Source organism: Micropterus salmoides, unplaced genomic scaffold (genome assembly GCF_014851395.1).
Source record: "Micropterus salmoides isolate LMB-PRFRI ecotype aquatic unplaced genomic scaffold, ASM1485139v1 Ms_hic_scaffold_21, whole genome shotgun sequence".
NCBI classification, from domain to species: Eukaryota; Metazoa; Chordata; class Actinopteri; order Centrarchiformes; family Centrarchidae; genus Micropterus; species Micropterus salmoides.
In genome coordinates, this window is record NW_024041262.1 from 23005135 (window position 1) to 23023017 (window position 17883).

Here is a 17883-nt window from a genome sequence, read left to right on the forward strand (position 1 = left end):
TCACCATTTCCACCATGAAAAAAATTAATAAATTAAAGGTTACTGGAAGTTTAAAAAAAATCCACCAAATGATAACATTTCTAACTTTTATCTCAAAATTACTCTTACTGTATATTTATTTTAACTTACTATGTCATAACTTTAAATCATTATATCATAATTTTGTCCAGGGCAAACAAATATTTTTTAGGTATCTGCTATGTTTAATTTTCTCTTTTCACATGACAGCCAGCTTTTAAGTTGGATCTGAGACTAATGGTGCTTTCAGACCAAAAGCGAAGTTAGTGTTCGAGGCCGTGAGTTTACATCATAGACTGGTTTACATACAAATCTGCAGGCCGGCTGAGAGCTGCTAAACTTGGGCTAGAGGAGCAGGGAGCAGCGCTGCGGCTTCGGACAAATAAACACCCGTGGTCGGACTGGATTTTGCTGGCAACTTCGCCGTTTGCTCGAGGGAGTAGCTCGGAGTAAACTGCTTTTATTAAATTAGCTTTTTACTTTAGTTTTTAGGATTACAACGTTGATTTATCTTCACTCGAGCTTCTCAGCACATCCGGTTCCAGTGTTGTTAGCGTCGTTTGGCACGACTTCATATTTATATAAAAAACGGACAAAACTGGACATTGCTGGGAGCAAAGAAAGCGAGGAGGTTGAACTACCTGGTGAGTTCAGAAAAAATGTGTTTGTAACTTTATTCCAGCTATCGTTGTACTTTATTATGACCAAGTTAGCATAGCATAGCCCTGATTGATCCGAACTCCATTCAGAAAACAAATATTTTAGAAGTTGTTGTCCTGCTGTCTTGCTGACAGACCTGACAAAGCATGAAATCATATGTTTAACAAAACTGCATTATATTGTAGTTATTTCGGCATCAGTTTGATCCGTTTATTTCTATTTACAACAATCACAACAAAATGTTTACTTTGGGTTCATACAGCTGTAGCAATGGCAAGTTGTTTATTCACATTATTGGGTTAAAATCGACTTCTCGCGTTGTGTGTGAACACTTTTTATATACAGTCTATGATGTACTCACGCGAGGAAAGCGTTGCGAGGCGAAAATTCGCGTTTGGTCTGAAAGCAACAGTATGCGCCTTCTCAAATGCTCAAATGGCTAGCGTTTTATTTTGAAAGTCTAACCAGACGTTTTATTTATTATTGGTAACTTTACCAGAAGTATATTTTGTCATTGCTAAGCATTGCAAACTTGACCAAAGAGCCCTAAACGTCAATAAATGATGCAAAAGGCCTCCCAGGTCATTAAAAGGCGACGCCAAAAGGCCTTGACCAAGCGACAATATGTGATGAGACAGGAGTGAGAACCATAATATAAAAAGGTGAGAACGTGTTGAATAAGTTAATTTTTAAATAAATGAAAATGTAAACTTAAAGGCAGGGTAGGTAAGTTTGAGAAACTATTAAGTATCTAAACTAAGTATCCAACAGACCCCTCCCTTCTGGGATCCTTTCAAAGCCACGCCCCCAAAAAAACGTGAACGTGCGTTGCCGACTCTGCTGGAGGACGAGCACACTGTGACAAGCAGAGAGCAGCGGCTCACATCAGGGGTAAGAAAACATCTAACTTTATCGTTATGAAAATTAACAACTAACCCGGCTGTTAGTACTCACTATCAAGCTAGCATGTTATTATTGGATAGGTTTAAAAAGACTGAGTTTGATTTAGTAAGGAGTTGGCTAGCTGTTAGCATCAGGTAGCTGTGCTAACAGCTGCAGTAACATTGGGCAAAGCTAAAAACAGGCTGATACACATTTTCCCTTTTCCATCAGTTACACGACACGAACGTGAATTTTGTGACTCATAACATGTACGTTGTTTTTCATGTTAGAGCTTCCATGGTGACAGCATTATTGTCTCTGATGAGGACTGCACATGAACAGGTAGCTTATTTATATATATATTTTTTTTTATATTAATACATTATTTCCCAGTGTGCTTGTCTCAAAGTTTCTCTGGTGTTTCCCCATAAGCCCTTTGGGTGTCAAAAATAAAGTGCTATATAAATGTAATCCAACACTATTGTTATTACTTTTTTATTATTGTTTACTGATTACAACAGCTAACTACAGCTCTGTAGTTAACATCCAGACTACAGTATTTCCATGCACCACACATGGCTGATCTTCCAGACCCAGGTAAGAGTAACAGACAGTTCAGTCAGGCAGCATACAGACAGTTTGTAGTGTGGCAGTGTGGAGCACTTAGAGTTGTGATACTGAGTTGCTGTTTCTGGAAGATGTGCAACTTTTGTCCTAATCCATTAGGACAATACAGAGGTTTAATCCTAGCAGGGTGTAAGATGTAATGTCACTAACTGACACAGTGCTACACAAATAATTCCATCCACTGTGTGGATGAATACCTGTATATTGTTTTATTCCCAGGAGGGCAGAGAAAACACAAAGATTTTTCCCTGTTCTGGATAATATTTTCATTCTTTTTTAAATAAAACATTGAAAATGATAAATGCCTTTTCTTTACACTTGCAGCGTAAACAATCAAGCAACTACATGTATGTCTTATGTCTCCAATAATGACATCCAAATGACACACTTGTTTATTGTTATTATATACTACTAAAACTACAACCTGTATCACAAATGGATAATTTTAAACGTCATTAAAAATAAGTATACTGTATACAAGAAGAAAGACGAGGTGTGTCCAGAGGTGTGTTGACTGATTATGAAGACAGTTCAGACTTTACTCGTAGCTTCGTATCGCTGCTGTGGAGATATATATAAATATATATAAATATATCACAATCACCTCTCTGACATGATTACCACATTTCAAAACCAGCCGTATTACTTTTTGTTTTATATTTTGCTGTATCTAGCAACACAGTTGGGGCAGGGACACCTGACAGAATCCCATGTTGATGGGGATCATCAAGTCTCCTGGTTCTGCTTCTAGGCATCTCCTCAGTAGTAGACAACCTTTGGAGGAGGATGGCACTCAGTTGACAAAGACATGGAACAAAACCCCAGACTCCAACATGACTAGATAACAGATACAGAAAGGACTACAAATAACAGGACTGACAGAGAACTAAATGAACAAGGCAGAACAGACACGCCCACAGTATGACATCTACAAGGCCCAGCTCAAGACATAAAGCACATCATTATTATCACCGATTAGCCCAAGAGATCGACCACTTCTGCGGTTCCTGTGGAGAGACCTGAAGCAGGATCGCACCTTGTGTGTATGAGTGGCAAGTACTTTCCTTTGGAGCTGTAGCCCCAGCTGTGCTACATTTGCAGGGAATATCTCCCTCCTTGTGTATTATACCAGATTTGCATGGCTGATTTCTTCTTTCCTTTATAGTTCCACACTTTGGAGCAACATTCATTTAGTCTGTCAATATTGAATACTCAGGCAATATTCATATTACAAACTACAGACACAGTTGGTGAACTATCACTTTATATGAAGAGCCAGCACTTTTGAAGGAAAACCAAAATGTACAAAAGGAATGAAAAGGCAGTGGAAATGAATCAGATATTCAAAAAAAGAGGCTGTTTTTTTTTCTCTTCCTAACCTCAATTCACATCATCATATACAGCTTTTCTCTATGTATCGTTGAGCATAGTAATACATCTATAGATATTTTCTTTACAGCTGTAAGGTGACGCATACATTTTACAGTTAATCGCGAAACAATCTCAGAAATTTTCACTTAAGGCAGCGACTTTAAAAGGAGGTTAAATACTTAAGAGTAATAAATGCTGTCCCACATGACGTCACTGTGTGCAGGGTGGTGTGATTGTCAATTGTGTTAAGTACGACCTGGATGACCGAGAAGCTTCATCTTTCATTTTCTTTTTAGATCTTTGTATTATTCTGTAGGGTTATATCATACTCAGCAAAACTGAAGAAACATTTAATAGTGCATCACATCTGAAGCAACAAAAAGTAGTAGTGTAAGGCACAGTCTGGATAAAAGGTCTCACCTTTCTTCTTTTTGTAAACAAAAAATACAATAGCAGCAATGAGGACGACAGCAAGAACAACCACTGCAGCAGTTATCGGGATGGGAATGTTACTGAGCTTCGTTACTAAGCAAAAAAAACAACAAAACGTGATCACAACATGTGCAGATGAAGATTACAAGATGTAGGCTAGATCCAGATATTGGTTTTCTGAGGGGTAGTGAATGGAGTACCATTCAGCATAAAAAAAATTAAATTAAACGTGTTTCTCACCTTTGTCAAGTCTAATCTCATTCTTACCCCGGTTGGCCCTGATCTTTGCTTTGTCCAGTTTGGTAATGATGTCGTCCTTCATGCCAGACAACTGAAACACAGTCGAACCTCCTCCAGTCTTCAGGTGTAACTGATGAAAGATTCAGGTCAACACCCATCTGAGATCTGGTAACTGCATGGCTGTAGTCACTTCATTTTCACACAGACTAAATCATTCAGTGAGCCCTGCTGCATGGGAGCATTGGCATTTGATGATCCTTCACTCTTTTATTCATGTTTTTCCTTTAATTTGTTCCTAGTCTGTATACAGAACTTTGTTCTAACTGTCAGCTGTCAATCACATTCCTTCAAGAACCTTGACAGGACGCGTCCCCTACTATTGAACTTCTGATTCCATCCTTTGCGGGACAAAGTGGACAAGCTTACTCTCAGATGTCATTAAATGATCCTGTGAATTTGCTAAAATAGCTCTTATTAGTGGGTTTTCAGAGTTGCGGCAGGAATGGAGGTGTAGGTCATTGCTGTGAGCTATTTATTCCATTTAAAAATGATCAAGAGATGTTTTCATTCCTGACTGAAAGTCAGTTATGCTGAGTATGAGGACAGCAACCTAAACATGTTAGATGATGCACTTCTCTTGTTTGTGATACTGATGGACAGGATACCAAGCTGCAACTGATGATCATTTAGAATTGAGAAATGCAAGGCGGTCCCTCTTCTATGACATCATCACTAAAAACAATAATAATGCACGTGCCTTGTTTGCTACTGTCGACAGGCGAACCAACCCTCCTGTGTTGTCCAGGTACAGGATTGAAAACTGTGTTGGACTTTCTGGCACAGTACTAAACTACTTTGTGTCTATAGGTAATTACACATCTGAGCTGACAAAAATTACATGTGGAGTTCCCCAAGGCTCCATTCTGGGGCCTCTTTTGTTCAACATTTACATGCTTCCACTGGCTCAGATTATGAAAATCAACAAAATATGTTACCATAATTATGCAGATGACACACAGATTTACATAACCATTTTACCAGGGGACTATGATACCATGAAGGTGCTGAGTGGCTGTATTGAACAAATCAACGGTTAGATATGCCAGAATTTTCTTCAATTCAACAAAGATCCAAGGCAGAATGATTGAAAGTCAGTGCTCAGCTTCAATCTGTAATGTTAAGAACCACAAATCAAGCCAGAAATCTTGGTGTAGTCATGGACTCAGACCTGAATTTGAGGAGCCATATTAACACAATTACAAAGTCAGCCTACTATCACCTGAAGAATATATCAAAGATTATAGGACTTATGTCTCAGCAAGACCTGGAAAAACTTATCCATGCATTTATCTTCAGTCGACTCGACTACTGTAACGGGCTCCCTAAAAAAAAAACCATCAGACAGACAGATTCAGAACGCTGCTGCTCGAGTCCTCACTAAGACCAAAAAAGTGGATCACATTACTGCAGTTCTGAGGTCTTTGGCTTCCTGTCTGTCAAATAATTTATTTCAAAATCCTGCTGTTAGTTTATAAGACACTGAGTGGTTTAGCACCAAAATACATTTCTGATCTTCTGCTTCGTTATGAACCATCCAGACCTCTCAGGTCGTCTGGGATCAGGTCTGCTCTCTGTCCCCAGAGTCAAAACTAAACATGGAGAAGCAGCGTTCAGTTATTATGCCCTGTATATCTGGAACAAACTCCCAGAAAACTGCAGGTCTGCTGAAACTGTCAGTTCTTTTAAATTAAGACTGAAGACTTTTCTTTTACCACTGCTTTTAATTAAATCAAATGTAAGGCTATGGATTAATGTTGTAAACCGGACTGTGACTTTTACTGTCCTATTTTACCCTGTTTTTATTTCCTATTTAACTCTTTAAAATTTATTTTATCCTGTTTTTGTTTTTTTCAATTTCCCTTTGCTGCTTTTATGTTTTATGTAAAGCACTTTGAATTGCCTTGTTGTTGAAATGTGCTATACAAATAAACTTGCCTTTCCTTGATGTCAGGACTGTCCCGTTTGGTGTCAGTTTTGGTTCTGTTGATCCCCACAATGACCCCTGATATTCATTGGAGCATTTTTCCAGCTGAGTGTGACACAGTCAGGATTAAGATCAATACCTCCTTTAAACAAATTCTCACTGCAGTCAAGACAAAGTGGCACTCATTCATTTAATTAGCCATTAATCCACTCTTCAGAACAATTATGGCTCTCGTTCTGTATAATCACAATACAATTACCATGTAAATGATATTAAAGTGTATGTCGCCTTCAAAAACTGGAAGAAACACCTGATGTTCTCTGAGGCTTAAGGGGAAAACTAAATGCAACAGAAGCACAAAGTAGAATTCAAAATTACCATTTTGTCAGCACTAACATTAGGGACTGAAGCCATCTGCAAGTATTTAAAGTTCTTCTTAAGTAAAATCACAAAGGAATAAGAGGTTTATTGGTGAAATGATTAAGCCAGGAATGATATAGGTTTATTTACCCAAGACTGAACACTGAAAATTTCCAAGGCATGAAATTTTTACACTGATGTATTACCATCCGAGTTTATAGTTGTTGTTGCCCTCTAGATAATAAATCTACGATATCAGCAGAGAAATAAAGTAGGCTAATGCACAGCACAAATATTGTGACTTTATACTCATAATACAGTAGTTACAGTACAGTAGTTTATAAGCTGTGATTAGTTGTAGACGCATCGCACATTAGGCTACATGGTTGTGCTCTGTGAAAAACAGGTTACAGAATTCCTTATACTATGCTGAGTTATAATCAGCCTGCATTGAACACAGCAGGTGATACAACAAACCTTTATAATCCTTCACCCACCCAAGCAAGTCTATCTGATTCCACTAGCCTTACCAATTACAAACTAGTTAGTAACCCCTGTGGTATTTTTATACCACACGTTCACCTGTCTTACCAAAGAACCCATTTCAATAATCTGTCATCAGAAGTAGATACAGTATTCAGTTTCTACATGTTCAGAAACCTATAACTTATGTAGGAATTTAAAAACTATAAAGTATCATTTAAAAAGGATAAAAAAGACATGCTTAGAAACTGAAACAAATGATTGCATCAATGTAAAATGAATGATAAAATAAACATGTATGACAAAATCAAACAACATTTTTTTTAGATCATGAATTATAAATTTCTAATGTGAAATAAATTATTACATTTAACATAATACATATGAAGCACAACAATTATACCGATTACTTACAGGCACTTACAATTTTGTTGCATGAAGCCATCTTTAGTTCTGAAAAGCTACTGTATATAATGTGTCACATGTCATATGAGGAAACTCATTTAGTGTGTTTGTCAATGTGTGGATTCAGTCCCTCAGAGAGTTCAGAGCTGTTGTCAGGATCTGTAAGGTCAGAAACAAACTGTGTGAAACAGCGTCCACTAATTCTGTACTTAACCTTTGTGAATCTGCATAATAATGTGAAGCCTTTTTTAATCTACAGCACAAGGTTTGTGTCAGATCAGATGAAATAGAATAAAAGTGACCAGTACCAATTGTAGTACATTTGGCTGAAATCAAAACAGAAGACAAATAATTTCAGTTCAAGTTGTAAATGCCAGAATATCTTTTGTCACCTTTCATCCCTAGTGAAAGTAATCCCCACTTCTCACTCAAACTGAAAAACAACTCCTTTCTTCCCTTCTAATTAGTCTTTACTTTTTTTCTTTTCTAATCAGTTCTCTCACACGGGATAGTCATATTATCATCACTCACAGGCTCTGACCCTCACAGCTCTTACTGTTGGTTACTTCTAACTGCGGGATGCAGGGAACTGATGCTTGTTAAAAAAAAATTTAACTCAAAGACTAAAATCAAAGTACTGAAAAATATCAGAAAAGCAGATAATCTTTATCTCTCACTTTTCTTTTTTCTGTAAGCCATCAATCCAGCAGCAGCGATGAGGACGAGAGCAAGAACAACCACTGCAGCGACAATGGGGACGGTCATGACGCTGGGTTCTTCTGCTGAACAAAATTACAACAACAAAAAACTAAGACTAGTACAGATGAAGCAGTTTAGAACAAAAGTACATTGATCCATCCAATTGTTTATTCATACTTGTTGCTGTGAACTAAGACTGACTTATAGTTTAGTTAATACAGTAACATCAATGATTTGGTTCATTTAGTTAAAAGTGTGTCCAGGGGCGGACTGGGATAATAATGGTGCGTCCATTTACCTCAGAAGTCGGACGTGAAATCACACACGTGTTGAGCATTCCAGTACAACAACAGATTTAAGTCGGAAACCAAGATCTGATTGGAACTCGGAAATTTCGACTTACTATGTCAAATGGACTACACCATAATTACTATCCTGTGTATTATGTCAACTTTTTTATTTTAGCCTGCAAGAAAGGAGGGGGGGGCGTCATGCAGTCGATATTGACTACCAGCTATAGACAGCTAGTGTTGTTTCGTTCATAAGACCTAATCGTGTGTATGACTCGAGAGGAACGGGTTGTCTCAGTGAGTAATTCGTTCATTTTCATGCATGTGTGAAGGATCTTGGACTCTTACGTTCACTCGTTACATGGCAGCTGCATGGGCTCCATCAGCACAGGAAACAGAATTGATTAGTTCACGACTCTCAACTGTGGGTCTCAGGGTTTGATTCGTTCATTTGTCACGTGACAGCTCGGCTACAGGGCTGTGGTAAGCAGGCAGCACAGGAAACAGAATTGATTAGTTCACGACTTTCAACTGTGGGTCTCTAGGTCTGAGTCGTTCATTTGTCACAGAAACTTTTACTTTTTATTTATCAACAGAGCAGTGCTGTTGTTTCACAGCTCGTGACTGGTAAACAAGCTGGCAGTGTTTGAGAGCGATGTGCTCATGTTTGTTTCTCTGTCTGCAGAATCAGGACCTGATGTGGCCCATCCTGCGTCCAGAACTGCCAAACTGCTGCGTTTACATGTGTTTATTTCTTTGTTCCTCTCTCTGTGCTGGAGTTCTTTAAGAACTTGGTGGCTTGATCCAGATTATTATTAAATTGATTGAATTTTAATAAGAGTGTGTTTATTCATATAGTGTATCAAGTTTATTACTTCAATATATTTACTGCAAATCTGATATTAATATTTTACTCATGGATAGGGATGTTAGGCTACTGTATGAATGAGCACTTTAGAGATAATGATAGTAATTATATACATAAGCCTTTATGTGGCTGGTCTGGTTGTATACTCGGGAAAGATTGTGAAAATCGAAGGATATAGCCGGAGTAGTGGATTAACATATTTCTGTGGTTTTTACATGGTTTGAATTTGGTTGTGGGCCCAGGGGGGTTTATATAATGATGATATACAGTAATCAATATATACACAATATAATTGTGCATTATACTTATACTCAAATAATGTAAGCCAGACAGCCTTCCGTGTTTTTTAATCGCCCACTAGAGGGCTGCAGCGCCGCAATAACCAGCCTAGTTCAAATGAACGTAATGAACGAAAAAAGATTAGTTCATTTTAATGAGTCTGTCAAAAGACTCGAACTTGCCATCACTATAGACAGCGTGCTAGCCTCGAAAACCTAGCTGTATTCTAACATTAACTTAGCTATCCTTATTAGCCAGGGTCCTTACATGCTTTTAATGAAAGCAAGATGTGTGTTCCCAGATCGTCGGGGAGCGTGCGCGTGCACAATATGCACAAATTTGCCATTATCAGCTGCAAAATAGCGACAGTTTCCTTCAGTCTAGCAGGGACAATTAAGCTTTTATAACTTCTCCCTTGTGACTTGTGTGCGTGAGTGAATCAGGTGAGAATCTGCTTATGTTTCTTCAGCTGTAGAGCAAGTTAATTTCCTGTTAACATGCATGCCTTTGTATATTTCTCAGTTTCTCTTTGTAAATTTTGCCGTGTCTTTCCATGTGCTAACTTGAATCTGTGAATGCTATTATGGGTTATGTCAATAATATACATTATTTGAACACAAAGTGTAGCATTTTATGTAAAGGATTTCACCAGATTTGTTGGAATATTTAAGATTTATAATTTGGAAGAATTTGATTTGAAGATTTGATTTGAAGATTTTTCCTTTGTTCATTTCCAGAACCACATCCATTCACTGTTGTAACCTATCGCTGAAATAAATATAAATAAATAAATATAAATAAATATATGGACGACCCCAAAGAAAGCGACATCCCCCAGTGCATTTTGCCAGCTATAACGTCGATTATCTTCCTTCCCAGCATCCTTCTACCATGCCACCATGTCTCCCAAAAAGGTGTAGTGGTCACCTAAGGGTCGCTTCAGAGAAGAGCACATTGAGCTCCCGGTCACATGACGCAGCTCGGGAGATGTCAAAGAGGGTTCTGATGTTGAGTGTTCCTCCGACAAAGGCCTACCTTGACCAACCCAACCGATCATAGCAGGTCATGCTGAAAGTTGTGAAGGTCCTTCTCCATAATGGAAACCGAGCTATGGAAACTTATGCCGTGCTAGATGATAGCTCTGAAAGAACCATCATACTGTCACAGGCCATACAGCAGCTTCAGCTGTCCCGACAGTCAGAAATTCTTCAGCTTCTTCTTCACCTCAGAACTGTCCAGCAGGAGGTTGTGGAGCTTCATGGTGCCTCAGTTAACGTGTACATATCCCCATTACATCAGCCGGCCATGAAGTATAAGATCAGCCAGGCTTTTACTGCCATCAGCTTAAGCTTAGCTGACTACTCCTACCCATTTGCTGCTATTCAGAAACGCTACGAGCACCTCAAAGGCTTACCACCAGTTGACCGTGTTTGACCTCTTCTGCTAATCGGCTCAGACATGCCCCACCTGTTGGTACCTACTCGACAGGTGCGCGCAGGCCCTACAGGAGCACCAGTGGCTGTCTGCACCAAGTTTGGCTGGACCCTCCAAGGACCCACTGGGCACAGACAAATAGCGCCTGCAGAGCAATGCCACCCACTCTAAACAGGACCAGCAAGCCCTTGCTTTACTGCAAAGGGCCTCCACCAGGGTTGAGGTTGATGGTGCGCCATGCCACTCCACTCCTCCGACGGACCCCAACGGTAACCCTGCGCGCCCCAAAAGAAGGATTGCTACCAAGCCTACGCAGTATAGAGAGAAGGGATCCTGGTCGGGCAGAGGCATATTGCAAGGAGATCCACACACTCGAGGAGGCTGGTTATGTATTGAAAATATCTCCTGAAGAAGTTGAACAATCCTCAGAGTCCTTGTTCATCCCCCACCAATGGTGCAGCACAATGGTAAGGACAGGGTCGTGTTCAACTGTTCCTTCACCTATAGGGGTCAATCACTGAATGACCAACTCCTCCTAGGATCAACCCTACTCGGTGTCCTCCTGAGGTTCCGTCAGCATACCGTGGCAATCAGTGGGGACATAAAAGGTATGTTCCACCAGATCCGTCTGCTGCCATCTGATCGACCTGTACTCTGTATTCCTCTGGCGGGACATGCAGAGATATAACGAGCCAACCATTTACAGGGGCAGGTGTTACCCTTCGGAACAACCTGCAGTCCCTGTGGTGCGATCTATGCTCTGCAGAGACACGCCCAGGATCACAAAGCTGACAACCCCACATTTGCTGAAAATGTGGAACATTCCTTTTATGTCGACAACTGTTTGCACAGCACCAGTGCTGTTGGAGAAGCCAGAGCCCTCGTTGATGGACTTTGCTAGCTACTGCTTTCTGGAAGAAAGATATGTTTGAGATACGTCAGTGGGCAAGCAACATGCCAGAGGTTATAGGACACCTACACCCAGAGGCTTGGTCACAAAGCAGTGTGTTGTGGTTGTCTTAAGGCAGCAAAGACCTACAGGAGCCCACGCTTGGACTTGGCTGGGACTGCTTACATGACACCCTGGGGTACAGACCTCGTCCTGTTGAGACATCAGTTCCCACTATGCGGCATGTTTACAAAGTGCTAGCCTGCCAATACGACCCCCTGGGCTACTTTGTGCCGTTCACTATGAGAGGCAAGATGCTCATTCAGGACTTGTGGAAGGAGGGCAGAGGCTGGGATGATCCTATCCAACCTAACAACTTAACATCCCTTTTCTGTGGATCATACTCTGGTCTGACTCTACAACAATTCTGTACTGGATCAGATCTGAATCCTGTCGACACAAGGTTTTTTAGTGGGAACCCGCACCACAGTGATCCAAAACCTGACAGATATCAAGAGCTGGAGATATGTGGAAGGACGGCAAACTTAAGAAGTCTACTTTCATTGGGAACATCTCCATTGACCCTGTTCCACATCTCCCTGATATTACCAAGTTCCACACATGGAAGGAACTTGTACAAGCTACAGCCTGGTCCCTACATGGTGCGGCAGACTCTGCCACCACCACTCCATGTGAAGCCACAGAGTACATAAGAGCACAGAAGCTTCTATTGATGCACTCTCAGAGGGACTCGTTTCCAGAAGAGGTGAACGCCCTTCAGGCAGGTAGTTCCCTTCCATTAGATATTCGCCTTGGGTCTCTTGCACCAGAATATGATGAGGCCACTGGATTACTTTGAGTAGGCGGTAGGCTTCGACGATCAGAAGTTCTCGAGATAATAGAAAACTCTTATTTGGAAGAATTTGATTTGAAGATATTTTTCCTTTGTTAATTTCCAGAACAACACCCATTCACTGTTGTAACCTGTCACTGGAATAAATAAAGCGTCCTCTCAGAATCGATTCTCTGGCCGGAATCATTTCATCCATAGTTGTCAGACCCAAAACAATTGTTTCCCGAAGCCCCCTTCCTCACATTCTTGCTAATAACTTTTTTTGTAAGCTGGGTCTCTGACATTGACAGCGCTGTGTTGGACAGATTTGTGTAGCTGTGTTCATGAGGGAGGGAGTGACAGAGCAAGAGAGAGAGGGACGAGCAAGAGGATGTGCTGCGCGAATGCGCTCTGCAATCAAATTCGATTTTAAATTGGCCTAGTAAAAAAAATCGAAAATCAATATGTGCCGTTCAGCCTTGATATTGTGGTGGGCTGCCACAAATAAATGAACGTATAGGGAAACACTGTAGCCTATAGTGATGCTGCTGCAAGGCAGGGGCAGTCAGCTAATGCTACATTAGCTCGGACCTGCTGCTGTTTGCTTCGTAACGTTTAATTTAGATTTATTGTCATTTTACGATACTCAGGTACACAGCTTCTTCACACGTCTCAGTCGTTTGCTGAGCCTGTCTGGTTAGTTATTGAAAAGGGGCAGGCAAACTGGCCTTGTTATTTATAATTCTGAGATGAGTGAAGAGTCAACAGGCTGCCCAAATTTGTCATTAGTTTGTTCAAAACAATTTGGTCTGTAAAATGCTTTAAAACATTCTGTGTTTTTTTTTTAGGCTTACATGATCTGACCAGTGATCCTGGGCAACGTGTATTTCTTAATTAAATTATTTTTAAAAACCAAAATACCCAACAAACCACAGACATGCAGTCCCATTCAGCACTTTCTAATCTCATTCTTACCCCAGTTGGTCCTGATCACTGCTTTGTCCATTTTGGTGATGATGTTGTCCTTCACACCAGAGATCTGAAACACACAGTCGTACCTCCTCCAGTCTTCAGGTGTGACTGATAAAACATTCAGGTCAACACTCATCTGGAAGGATCCATCGTGGTTGGGAAGGATCTCTCCGTGGTCCACGTCTTCATGAATCTCCTCTCCATCTTTCCTCCAGAACATCACGGCCCTGTCAGGGTAGAAACCTGTAGCGTGGCAGATGACTGGAGAGGAGGGAGTCTTCTGGAGGAGAGACACAGAGGGAGGGTCTGGAGAGAAGGAGGGAGACAGAGAGACAATAATTACAACAATAATGTTATTAACAATATGGACTACAATGCAAATCATACCAAAGGTTTTTTTCACTGAGGGCCAGGTTTTCTTGTAAACAAACAAGTTGTTGCATTCAGTTTTTCTTACCAAAATGCAGTGTGTGTATCACTGAGATCTAAATGCATTTCCTTCCTCATGAAACATTTGCAAACCTGATTTTTTAAATATTTAAAATCTTGCATTGTACATGTGAAAAACTATAGTAAATACATGGTCTGTGATGTTAAAATCTGGGCCCTGTTTCAGAAAGCTGAGTGTAAACCTGAACTCTGGGTTGACGAACTCTGAGCTGTCAAACTCCGAGTTTTCTGTTTCAGAAAGGCCGATCAGAATAAGTTCAGTCAACTCAGAGTATGTGGGGATGAAAAAAAGCCTGTTGTGGGGACAGCCCGGAGTGTCCTGTTTTTTTCTCGTTTTATTTCTCCCACTGTTCTGCTCTCCTGTACAGGTGCTGGTCATATAATTAGAATATCATCAAAAAGTTGATTTATTTCAGTAATTCCATTCAAAAAGTGAAACTTGTATAATGTATACATTCACAGACTGTCTCCAGACAGACTGTTATATTTCAAGTGTTCATTCCTTTTAATTTTGATGATTAAAACTGACAACTAATGAAAACCCCAAAATCAGTATCTCAGAAAATTTGAATATTGTGAAAAGGTCAATCAACTAATTAACTCAAAACACCTGCAAAGGCCTTTAAATGGTCTCTCAGTCTAATTCTGTAGGCTACACAATCATGAGGAAGACTGCTGACTTGACAGCTGTCCAAAAGACGACCATTGACACCTTGCACAAGGAGGGCAAGACGCAAAAGGTCATTGCTAAAGAGGCTGGCTGTTCACAGAGCTCTGTGTCCAAGCACATTAATAGAGAGGCGAAGGGAAGGAAAAGATGTGGTAGAAAAAAGTGTACAAGCAATAGGGATAACCGCACCCTGGAGAGGATTGTGAAACAAAACCCATTCAAAAATGTGGGGGAGATTCATAAAGAGTGGACTGTCAGTGCTTCAAGAACCACCACGCACAGACGTATGCAAGACATGGGTTTCAGCTGTCGCATTCCTTGTGTCAAGCCACTCTTGAACAAGACACAGTGTCAGAAGCATCTCGCCTGGGCTAAAGACAAAAAGGACTGGACTGCTGCTGAGTGGTCCAAAGTTATGTTCTCTGATGAAAGTAAATTTTGTATTTCCTTTGGAAATCAAGGTCCCAGAGTCTGGAGGAAGAGAGGAGAGGCACAGAATCCACGTTGCTTGAAGTCCAGTGTGAAGTTTCCACAGTCAGTGATGGTTTGGGGTGCCATGTCATCTGCTGATGTTGGTCCACTGTTTTTTCTGAGGTCCAAGGTCAACGCAGCCGTCTACCAGGAAGTTTTAGAGCACTTCATGCTTCCTGCTGCTGACCAACTTTATGGAGATGCAGATTTCATTTTCCAACAGGACTTGGCACCTGCACACAGTGCCAAAGCTACCAGTACCTGGTTTAAGGACCATGGTATCCCTGTTCTTAATTGGCCAGCAAACTCAACTGACCTTAACCCTATAGAAAATCTATGGAGTATTGTGAAGAGGAAGATGCGATACGCCAGACCCAACAATGCAGAAGAGCTGAAGGCCACTATCAGAGCAACCTGGGCTCTCATAACACCTGAGCAGTGCCACAGACTGATCGACTCCATGCCACGCTGCATTGCTGCAGTAATTCAGGCAAAAGGAGCCCCAACCAAATACTGAGTGCTGTACATGCTCATACTTTTCATGTTCATACTTTTCAGTTGGCCAATATTTCTAAAAATCCTTTTTTTTGTATTGGTCTTAAGTAATATTCTAATTTTCGTAGATACTGAATTTGGGATTTTCATTAGTTGTCAGTTGTAATCATCACAATTAAATGAAATAAACAGCAAGATATGAATCACAACGCCAACGTGCTTGCAAGAGCACCCAAAATGTCTCTGATTGAATAGGGGCTAAATAAAATCTGATTTCCACAAAATATGGAAATATCAGACTAATTGTTGTGATAATACAATGGCAGTGCAGAAGGCTATATGAACATTGTTGTGTTAATCAGGTCATGTGAGTCTACCTGTTCTCTGCAGAGAGCTCTTGCCATAGGTCAGAAACAACTTCAACCACTCAAGACACATCTGAGTGAGATAGTGCACAGTGTATTTTATTTCAGCAGAAGTATCCCATCTCAGTTTGGTGGCAACAGCCTGTTGTTTCGGAGCAATCCAAGTCAATGTCTTCAGGTCGAATACCAGGAAGTCTTCTCCATCGTAACCAAACTGCATAAAACCACTCAACTCTCCAGTCGCATCATCCCACTCACAGCCACTCATCTGCTGTAAAATGTGTCCACCTGAGAGAGAGAGAGAGAGAGAGAGTCTGTCTGATGGATTTTTTTTAGGGAGCCCGTTACAGTAGTCGAGTCGACTGAAGATAAATGCATAGATAAGTTTTTCCAGGTCTTGCTGAGACATAAGTCCTTTAATCCTTGATATATTCTTCAGGTGATAGTAGGCTGACTTTGTAATTGTCTTAATGTGGCTGCTTAAATTCATGTCTGAGCCAAGCTTTCTGGCTTGGTTTGTGGTTCCTAACCTTACCAATTCAAGCTGAGACACACACACGCGCACACTTACAGTTTTATTTATTTATTTATTTTCATTTTTAATTTATTTTTAATTTTTTTAACACAAAGACATATACGCTTTGATTACGCTTTAATTACTTGTTTAATGAAATGTATGGGGTTGATTGTTCTCATGTAGTTTGTATGATGCTTTGGCAATATTGTTGTTACACATTCATGCCAATAAAGCTAATTTGAATTTGAAGATATCTCGATCTTGCTTTCTATCAGTAATGAAACCTAATTTGTATTTCACATCTTAAAATTTATTGAAAATGTGTATGTCTTCTTGCATTCTGTGCACCTAAAAAAAGTGAAAACTCTGAGCATGTTATCCCTGAAATGAGGGAAACTCTGTGTTTTCGGTTTCAGAATGGGAGGTACGTTAAACCCAAGAAAGCAGAGTAAGTCAAGCCCGTTTCTGAAAGAGAGGTAACTTATACTCAGAGTCGGTTACCATGGCAACTTACTCTGTGAACCTAACCTGGTTGGGAGCAGGTTTTCTTCAGTAAACTCAGAGTTTCTTTTGGTCTACTCCCCTTTTTTAAAGAGGAAGCGGTGTTCAAACACCTCATTGATTCTTTCGGTACATTCATTCATTGCGCACATTTCAGTCACACAGAGAGCATCAAAGGGAATGAAATGGCATGTCCTTTTATGGACGATCCTGTTGATGAAGAGGCTTAATTCGTAGGGAGTTACATTTACGTCAGGAGAGGATTTTGAGGCCCAGAGTGGATATTTTGTCATATCCCTATTAATTTTTATTTGAGTGGTACCGTTTTTCTTTACAGTCAATAACATACATCCATAATCTCATCCATCCTTACATCAGAAACATCAACCATCGCGGCTGTGCTCTTACATTCGAGCAGATGCTTTGCGTTTCTTTGCAAATGGTAGTTTTCTGTATAACATCGGGGATGCAGAACATATTAGTAAGGCTACTGTTTGCAGAGCGGTAAGGAAAGTGTGCCTCGCTCTTAAGCGCTTTCTGAGAATATTTGTGTTGTTTCCTGGGCCCAAACCAGTGAGAGTCATCAAAGAGGAGTTTCACAGGATTGCAGGTCAGTGGTGTATAAATAGGTTTAAATGAGGCTAACCTGATAAATGACATTCAGTTAAGAATATCTTGCTGCGAACCCT

At 40.4% G+C, this 17883-nt stretch overlaps 1 protein-coding gene across 6 annotated transcripts in view; it reads right to left on the bottom strand.

The window, feature by feature from the left end:
* Positions 1-6390: 6390 nt before the first annotated feature.
* Positions 6391-17883, bottom strand: part of LOC119916161 (major histocompatibility complex class I-related gene protein-like) — a 30983-nt gene continuing 19490 nt past the window's right edge. The window contains exons 3-7 of one of the 6 annotated variants that reach the window (XM_038736065.1): positions 16189-16464; positions 13729-14031; positions 8140-8241; positions 7771-7788; positions 6391-7621 (exon numbers count right to left, since the gene is read on the bottom strand). In XM_038736065.1, the coding sequence (XP_038591993.1) occupies positions 7557-7621; positions 7771-7788; positions 8140-8241; positions 13729-14031; positions 16189-16464 (764 nt within the window). In that variant the 3' untranslated portion in view covers positions 6391-7556. Of the gene's footprint in view, positions 7622-7770; positions 7789-8139; positions 8245-13728; positions 14032-16188; positions 16465-17883 lie in introns of all 6 variants that reach the window. The other 5 variants (XM_038736064.1, XM_038736069.1, XM_038736067.1 and 2 more) reach the window with 5 other exon arrangements.